The 10,133-nt window shown below is 34.7% G+C and overlaps 1 protein-coding gene across 1 annotated transcript; it reads right to left on the bottom strand.

Annotated features, from left to right (window-relative positions):
- Positions 1-710: 710 nt before the first annotated feature.
- On the bottom strand, positions 711-6,527 carry LOC144568007 (tRNA (guanine(26)-N(2))-dimethyltransferase 1-like). The gene is made up of 11 exons (XM_078318222.1): positions 6,234-6,527; positions 5,448-5,747; positions 5,099-5,186; positions 4,614-4,735; positions 4,211-4,350; positions 3,796-3,868; positions 3,202-3,290; positions 2,582-2,687; positions 2,063-2,275; positions 1,544-1,816; positions 711-1,260 (listed from the first exon to the last, which is right to left on the bottom strand). The coding sequence occupies exons 1-11, from the start codon at positions 6,336-6,338 to the stop codon at positions 1,000-1,002; spliced, it is 1,770 nt and encodes a 589-aa protein (XP_078174348.1). The 5' UTR covers positions 6,339-6,527; the 3' UTR covers positions 711-999.
- Positions 6,528-10,133: the final 3,606 nt, after the last annotated feature.

Below are 10,133 nucleotides of genomic sequence, written 5' to 3'. Positions count from 1 at the left end.
TGTGCAGAACGTATTTGAATGGTTGAGATTTTCAAAAAAAAATAAAAAATAGGAATGCTTAGTGAAGCACAAAAAAAGGTAGACTTGCTTTGAGATTCGTGCTTCCTGGAAATGCTTAGTGAATCATAGAACTTTGTTGTGCTATTTCACCCATGATCTAGTATGAGTTATTTCTAGCTAGATGTTATGTATAGCACTGATGGTCAGTGTTACAATTATTGATTTATGAGATTTAAGTAAATAACTTTTTTGTGCTATTTCATGAAAATTGACTGTTGAATTAATAATATAATTAAAATAAAAAATAAGATATATAATAATAGGCATAACATATCTTAAATTGCTGAAAATTACCGCTGCTCATTTTCCGATTTCTTTTACTAACCACCAATTCCGATTTCTTTTACTAACCACCAAATTTTTAATCCGGCTTTTGCACACGAGCTAACATCATATGTAAGAGATAAACCTGAGATGAGCATGTTGAAAGCCACATTCTGTTGAAAAAATTAGATCTGTTAATAATTTGCAAACACATGCTAGAGCTAATGGCATAAAAAACAGATACCGAGCTGGAGCTACAGACCCATTTCCTCCTATAATAGTAGTACAATCTTACATTCTTTTATGAAAACTACAGAAAAGAACTTTCGACCCCAAATGTCAATACGCTTACAACATATTTTAGACAAGAATCGCCTTTCGTTACAACATCATGGCCAAACACTAAACGTCCAATATTGCAAAAAAATATTGTGAAACAAAATCCAGTGTGCAGCCATTATCTGCATTTCAGCATCTTATATGGAATGCTCTCATCACGGCATTCTTCCAATTACATCCAGAGCATAACCATTCTTCCTTTTCATGAACAAAGAACAAAATAATACAAGACATTGAAAGTAGTTTCATTCTTGAAATCATCTATCTGCTCAGAGTTTGCTGGCAACACAACAAAATACCCAATAGAGCAAAACTTAAAAGCTGCAGTTATTAAAATCAAGACTGAGTAGCAGCCCCATTATTGTCAGCCTTCTGACGCTTAGCTGAGGGTTCTCCGTTATTTGCCTCCAGTGGCTCTCCACCAGTTTCATCACCATTGAGGAGGACATTCGAGCCATAAATAGAAACATGCTTGCTAGTGATCTGTCTACCGGCTCTAACCTTTGGGCCCCAATTCTTCTCTGGATTGGGAAGAAACCTTTTAACCTTTTTCACCTGCGCTTTACTCAGTGATGCAACTGCCCTAGCAAAGTTCGCCTATATTAATGGAGATAAGCAAAATAGGTCAGAAACTACATTGTCATAAGGAATTAAAAACAACTTCTAGTGCACCTGTACTGGAACTCAGATGTGTGTTAGTTACCAAACCCAACCCTTCCCCCCACCCCTCTCTCCCAAAAAATAAAAGAAACACAAATGATCAATCCATAGTTCCATACATATATCTAACTCATCCCTATAAGGCAGAGCAAGAAAGTTATATATTAATTATGTGCATACATACAAATGATACAACATTGAACCAGAGGTTTAATCGTACTTGTATTTTGGGTTCCTTAGAAAGAATGACAGATCCAGGATGATCAGGTGGCTGTGGCTTGATGGGATGGTTCTTGACCCAGCAGCGCATGATGTCCCAGATGACTTCCATGGGGGCATCAGACTTGAGCCCAAGAGGGTTCACATGGCTACCGGATATGCGGTAACCCGCATTTAGCACCGCTGAGCGAAACATCACTGCAGAGGGGGAGGTGCACTTCAGGGTTGCGCACAGATTGTGAAGGCTAACAAACAAGGGCACATCATCTAACTCCTACATTATATGATATATAACAAAAGCACTTCAAATATTAATCACACAACTACTTGATTGCTGTCTTAATGCCTGCTTGCTATTTATAGTTGACCAATCATCATTACTACGTATTAGTATCTGGAATTGTAATATTTGAATTGCAATCCAGGAAAACCTGCCTTTTGTATAAAATGGGAGAGGATGAGATATATATATTAAAAATAATAATAATAAATAATTTGAACATTGAGCAGTAAAAAATACCTCTGAAATGGTAGTAAGAACTGCAAGTATCTTCTCATAAGCAGGATATCTCTCTTGCATAAATTTGACATTTTCCAATATAGAAAGAACCCAATCTTGGTCATGAATAGGAGCTGACCATATGGGTCCACCCATGTTAAATTTCTTTCCGCAATCTGCACATGCTTGCGGGACCGTGGGACCAAAACCCGGATAATGTTTAACTGAGTTATTCTATTTTATCCCAAAAAAAGGCGCAAAAGGAACATATATTAGATAATTGAGTGGCAATGAGATTTATTATGTCTGGTTATCTGATTAGATACTTCATAAAATTCCTGTTTTGGTGCAAATTTCAAACTTCCCATTTTGAAACCTAAAGCATGCATAATTACCATCTTTATTCTATGAATAATGGTATGAATATGGACAAAACCCAAAATTCAGAGGAAAATGACGGTTTTCAAGGACCAGACTGAGAAACGCCAACAGTTTAAAGCCTTAAAGGAATCATCGATCAAACTTTGTAATGTCGTGTACCTTGGTAACAACCCTTCCAAGGGTTTGAAGATGGAAAGAGTCACATCCAACACATTGATATACATATGAGAGCTTCAGAGGGGCATTCTTTATTTCACCTGCTGAGCTGCAATATTTCAGTACAAAATAAAAGTCAATTGTTTAACAACAGAATCAGAAATAAGCCTCTTGAATAACAACAAATAGAAGAGGCAATATCATGTGATATACTATCACACGGAAGCCCCCTAATCCAGCAGGGAGAGAGTGGAGGCATATTATGTGGTATCTTCCAATAATTATCAGAGCTAGATATAAATAATATTCCAATGTTCTAGAGGGAGATGCATGATATTTTGCTCATTAAATATATCACCAAAAGATAAGCCAACCATACAGCTACAAATTCATGCACCCTGATAAGCCTCAATGATATCATATTCTCCTACCAACCATGAATATCACATAAGCCAAAAAAGAATAGAAACCATCAGATGTTCCCTAATAAAGCATATATCCAATCTTAACCTCTTATTCTTGTTTATGTGCATTACACTCTAATACTAATGTACAAATTGTAACAGGAATACTTTTGAAATAGAATCATGAAAAAGGCATTTATTCAGATTAGATAAACTCACGTAAATATCCTGACAAAAACTCGGATGTAGAAGTCCATATGTACTGAAAGAACAGGTACAATGTATCGTTTGTACCGATTAGCATGGCTCTGCAAAATCGATATACAAAAATAAATAACTGGTACAAAATAAAAATGCTACATGCACAAAAAACCTGTACACTATGCCTTTGTACCAACCATTGCAATAACAACTTTTAGTACCATCGAAGTCTGGGTTCATATTGTCCTCTCTTTTGAGCTTGACTGCCAATTTGAGGCCTGGTTGAGGCTGCTTCAGAGTTTAGAGCACACTTGATGCTTGCACATCAAGTAGGCAAATAAGTTTGCAAAATAAAACTGCAAAAGGCCCAATCTTGTCTCTTTGTTAGGTATCAGAATGCAGTGACCGAATTGTATCCGGGGCATATAACCTTATATATATTCTTTCCTTGAAAATGAAAAAAAGGTGATATATGCAACAGCAAGCCTTGGAATCCAACTGGTACATCACTTGATAAAGAGAAGCAAGGCGAGGCTAAAAGTGACCAGCTTTATGGAGGTAGATCATACACATGCACAGCATAATACCAATAAACCAATTAAAGTAACGTACCTCAATGCTTGCAAGGAGAATTCTCAAAGCCATCTCATGACAATACTTGCCCTTTACTGGATAAGAGCCATACCTAATATTCCACATAAAAGTATCACAAAGTTAATAAAGCCATATCTGTAAAACCATCTTTTATTTCAATATTCTAAGAATGCTTTTGGAATTGAAAAGAGATAAATAGTTGGCAGCGTGCTCTGAAACTTTTTATACGGTCCACTAAAACAAGAGGGAAAACAAATCAAAAGAAAAGATGTGTCATAGAGTACTGTCATGCTGAAAGTTGTATGATACAAGTGTCAGTCATCATAGGTATGGACAAAGACATAGTGCTCACGCTAAGACAGACGATCTTTAAAAAACATGCTTTCAGATACCATAAAAAAAGAAATCAAAATGCAAATTTACAAAGACTAACTTGGAATAGCAGACTTCAGCACTAGTACCACAAAGGACTGCCATGTCAGTAGCAGTGCACATCAGGATACCACCATCTGACACTGACTGTACTGCCGAATCCAAGAATATTGAAGGTGACCCGTAAGGATCGATATCGACCTGAGAATCCAAGCATAACATACATTATTTCATGTTAAAAATATATACTGGAAAGTATCAAAAAGTAATTTTATCAACACTAAAAGACTAACTAAACCGGATCCAGCAAGAGAGCAAAGCAATATCTAAATGTAAGACTACATACCTTGTTGACAAACTGCATTATTCTTAGGGTCAAAGGGATTACAGTGGATAATCTTTTTTTGCAAAAAAAAAAAAAAAAATCATAGTTGATACTACATATAAATGCATCTTATACATACCACATCAAATTCTTTGGGATGCGTAAGCATGTAAACTCTAGCGTCAGCCTGATGAGCTTGGACTTTAGAAGAGGCCACAGCTCCGTTGAATTCTATGTTCTTCCTGCATGCTTCTACAGAGGCTGAAAGCAAATAATAACAATTCAGTTAAAGTTTTTTTTGCTAATTGGATCCTAACTTCTTTTGCATGCCAGATGACAACCCAACAGTTTGGGATTCACTTGCAGGTATAACCAAAGCACAAGATAGTGTGATGAAAAAGATATTCCTTCTTCTACAAACTTGCCCTTTGCCTGAGCTCTTGTTTCTTCCTTAGATTGAACAAGAGCAGAACCAAATTAAGTCAATTTAATTGTCGAACATGTTTCCATGGTGTACTAAACTGTCATTCGAAAATACTCAAATCCAGAGTGAAATTGGAAGACTCAAAATAATTAACACGGAACCAAAGGGAGACATAAAGAAAAGAATTAAATTTTAAGTACCTTCCTCGATATCTAGGGCAATGACTTTTCCAATTCCATCCACTTCGCGTGCATATCTCAGAGCTCTCAGTCCTGAGGCAGACAAAGCCTGCAATTTGAAAAAAAAAAAAAACTCAAAAATCTAAAAAGAATAGAGCATACACTAGATCAGCTGCTGAGGTCATCATGAAAGGAAGGATCGGTAGACACTTTGTACCTGCTAACAGGGCACAAATGGCTGAATCTAATAAAGAACCTTGATTGATTTTGGTATGGTCAACCTCGGTCAAGTGATGACTTCACAATGTACCTGTTTTAGTGACCCAATTCATGTAATAGAAAGATGGGAGATGTTGTTGCTAATTAATACCTCCAGAACAACAGGTGGCTGAATATCTCCAGTCCTTTTCCAACTGGAAGTTTTAGTTTTCTTCCCATCACTGACAGCTACATCGACCTCCTTAGAGCCTTCACCATTCACTCTGTCCTGTTGAGGCATGGCCGGTTCAGCTTGCCTCTCTTCCTTTGAAATTGCAGAAACCTTGCTATCCTCTTCCACTGTCCTTTGTTCTGGTTTTTTCTTCCTTTTATTGAGCATTGCCTCATGCTCTTCCTTTCTCTTCTCAATAAAGGTTCTTAAAACCGCAATTGACATATCTCTGTTATTGACCTAATTCCAAGAAGGTAAAAGAGTTACCTCAACAAAGTTGACATATAGCAATCCTGAACAACTGCCCTGGTAAACTTCTAGACTGCTCTATCTCAGTTACCTCAACAAAGTTGATAATAGATTAACTACTACTTACAACTACCAATGACTTAATTGCAGGATGGGCCATATCATACTAAATTCGATGGCACACTAATTTGCCTAGTACAACAAATTTCACATACTATAACAAAACTCAATTGTGAACAGGATTTTAAGCAAACCTGGGTAAGAACCATGTTTTTGCCCAAAAAAAACAGGGGGGTAAGGAAAATACTTGAAAAAAATAGTAATGACAAGAAGGACTGTACTATGAAGGGCATCTGTGCACGAAAAACCCTAAACCCTGAAACCTAAACGGCCTATGTGTGGGTCAGTGGGTGTGTTCTCGTTTTTGAAATTTTATGACAACTATTAGAGAACTCTTCTTGCAATGTAGAGAGATACCTGAGCCTTATTGAAGAACACGGTATTACTTGTTTGCATCAGAATTTGCGCTTCACCCTCCTTGACTACGGTATAACCCTCCGGAATCTCCGTTGCATCCGCCATGGTTCAAATTCAATCGACGGAAGACAATAATTTATCGCGATAAATATATAACTTAAATGGGGGCGGTTTCTCCCTCGACTACTTTTAAATGGCGGCGGCTGGCGGCTGGCGGTTGGCGACTGCCGACTGGTTCTCTTTTATTTTCTTTCTTTCTCGCGTACGATCAAATGCTGTGAATCAGAGATGGGCGATGATGAGTTGAAAAATCCAGACGCTGGTTTTTGTTTTTTCTTATGATGGGCCTGTGCTCCTGGGCCATGTTTTTCAACCTTATTTCTGGGCCGTAAAAATTGAGAGATAGACCTGATTGTCATCCTGGCGTGGGTACAAATAAATACAACTTCAGGATTCCGAGACAAGCCCTTGTATTTGTATACCCCTCGGTCTCTTTGGATCCGCGCCCATTTGTATTTATAAAATGATAACAATGTGATAAAAACATGCATCTCAAATGATCAACGATGATAAAATCACGAAATGATCAATGGTGTTAAAATTATGAAATAACTTTTCTATCTATGATATGACAAAAGTACAATAAAAGCATCTATCTGAAATGATTAGTGGTAATAGAATTGTGTTTCTAGCCAACTAAATTAAGTATATAGTTTAATCCGAAATAAATATATGTTTATTAAATTTCTAGAAATATATGAAACTATCTAGAAGGTAAACAATCAGGATAACTATTATAATTAAATTTAAGAACTTTGGGTGCAGGATGCAGAAATGGTAGATTTAAATTCCGGAATCAATAAAAATTTCAATATCTAAATTGTTTCGAACAAATTATGAAACTCAATGCTATCTTACGTGGGTCCTAAAGAGCTCGTACCTCATACCTCATAGCCCGTTTCTTGACATAACCCCAAATCATATAAATGAGATACTACGGCATCAGGGCTTAAACAATGGGTTAACATCTGACACGAATCTTGACGCACTAAACCACTTCCCAATCCCAAAACAGGGTGATCTAGTCATCTAGTGACCTGACCGCTATTTAATATTGAAACGGTTCAATAAAATTAAATATTGGTCAAAAGAAATTTGGCCTGGCTTTAGAGTTTAGACAAACGGAGTTCCTTGGTTAGTGTGCGGTCCTCCACCCGTGAAGACACAACGACTTTAATTCCTCAAGAAGGCAAATTAGGAGCGCCTCTGCAATAGTGCAATGTGCCAATGTGCATTGATTGATTCAATTAATCAATTCAGGTTTCAGGACAGACTAACTGACTGACTGACAAGAGTAATATTCACACGCTTTTTTTCTTTTTTATAAGAGACAGTTTTAAGTAACAACCTACGGTTGGTATTGCTGTACGGCACTATCCGATTTTTTTATTTATATCCAAAAACGCAGTTAAATTACAAAAAATAACCACTGCGTTGTTGAAATTTGAAAATTACCCAATCCGGTTATCTAGTAACCGGATTTTAATTTTTTTTCCGGTTACCCAATTCCCGGATTAGTGAAATGGGTCCGGTTATTGGTTAACCAGAAATGTGAAATGGGTCCGGTTATTGGTTAACCGGAAAGGAGGGAAATGCTTGATATGTATATGTCCGGTTAATGGTGCACCGGTTTTTTTTTTTTTTTTTTTTTTTTTTAAACAGAAATTTTTTATAATTTTTTATTTTTTGTATTAAAATATTAGAAATGTTGAATATATTTCTTTGAAAATAGATGAAATACAATATAATTTGTTTTATTAGAAAGACTGCAACAAATAACCCGGATTAATATTTTTCAGATCGGATTTTTCGCGGCTGTAAGAAAAATTAATATATTTCTTTATGTGTTATTGGAAAAAAATAAAAATGCTTAGATTCCGAGTTATTGATCCCGGTTCAAAAGTCACTTCTAGGTAATCTAGAAAATATTATGATATTTCTAGTACATTTAATTTATTAAAAGTTGTATCTATTTTGAGAATTATTTTTGAATAACAATCATTAAATAAATTAAAGTTTTTATTTTTTTTTCAAAATAGATACAACTTTTAATAAATTAAATCTATTAGAAAGATCATAATATTTTCTAGATTACTTAGAAGTGACTTTTGAACCGGGATCAATAACTCGGAATCTAAGCATTTTTATTTTTTTTCAATAACACATAATGAAATATATTAATTTTTCTTACAGCCGCAAAAAATCCGATCTGAAAAATATTGATCCGGGCTATTTGTTGCAGTCTTTCTAATAAATCAAAATATATTGTATTCCATCTATTTTCAAAGAAATATATTCAACATTTCTAATATTTTAATATAAAAAAAAAAATTCTGTTTTAAAAAAAAAAAAAAAAAAAACAAAACAAAACAAAACCGGTTCACTGCTAACCGGACCTTCTTTCACATGCCCACACCCCAATGCAGACCCCCACCTTTAAAAATTAAAAAAAAAAAGTCCGGTTAACGGTTAACCGGATTATTTCAATGAATCCGGTTAATGGTTAACCGGAAATTTGATTTGGATCCGGTTAACCGTTAACCGGTTTGGATACTTTTCGATTTTCATAACCCGTTTGGTTATTTTCTTAAATTCCTTTTATTTTATGGATATCAATAAAAAAATCGGCGGCACTATTGTGCATGTTTGGGGACATTTATGTTTCCAAACTGATACCATATTTTTTTACGACAATATTTATACGGCATTTATGTTTTCAGATTAATAAAGTTACTTTACTTCCCCTTCGCTTCTCACCTCTCATTCCGAAACTCCCGGTTTTTCAAAATCGAATGTTCCCTCAGTTAGGACTTAGGAGTGGTGTTTTTGAGGTGTTATTCAATTTCTTTGAGGATTATTGAGTGAAATATTACAAGTGAGATACCTAATTATTGTCGGAATTTGTATCAAATTAAATGCATGTTTGTTTGTTATGAAATTGTACGGATTAGGAATCTGCTAATTATAATTTATGGGAACTCATACTCGTAGATATGCATGAAAATTGTTATGAAAATGTGTTACAGTGAATATTCGGTTATACTGTGAAATTAGTTATATAAAAATCTCAATTATCTTTACAATATGTATATCTATTTTTTTATATAATTATTCTTTGTTTTTTTTTAATACCGCTCTTAGTATTATAAGCAGTTAGGTTCACATTTCATCAACCATTAATAATATTGGCAATTAGTTATTTTATTCATTTTACAAAGGCTTATTTTTTTAGAGATTGGCAATTTAGATTTTTTTTTGTTTTTTTTGTTTTTTTTTTTTACAGAGGTTCATATCTAGCGTAAAGACGGTTTACACCTATAAACAAACAAACAAAAAATCAATTGCTAGAATTCTTAGAGATTGATCCTAATAATCTTAGACAGCATATTTTCTAATAAAGAAAATAATTTCCAAATTTATAATACGATCAATGGCGGCCATATTAATGAATATTTTTTAATAATTGTGTGCTAACATGTCAGAGGTTTAAGGTATTAACTTAATCGGAATGGATAATATTTCGGACATTATCTGTAAGCTAATATTATCCATTCCGATTAAGCTAATGCCTTAAACCTCTAAATATTATCAACTGAATTAAATTGTACGGTTCCTACGGCATGTTATATTCGTTACTACGCTGCGTCATTATTGTTATGAAAGGTAGATTTTATATTTGAGAATAATACTTTGGATTAATTAATAACAACTACAAATTTGAACAAACTAGAGTACTCGAATAGTTCACTAACATAGATTGGCTAGTAAAAATGTAAAATTTCTACAGTTTATATTTTAAAATGGAGAAGAACATTTTGACAATTGACTTAATCTGAGTAA

The sequence above is a fragment of the Carex rostrata genome, chromosome 17, assembly GCF_964058835.1.
Source record: "Carex rostrata chromosome 17, lpCarRost1.2, whole genome shotgun sequence".
NCBI lineage: Eukaryota > Viridiplantae > Streptophyta > Magnoliopsida > Poales > Cyperaceae > Carex > Carex rostrata.
Note: the sequence above shows the minus strand (reverse complement) of the source record. Positions and strands in the feature narration are given on the sequence as shown.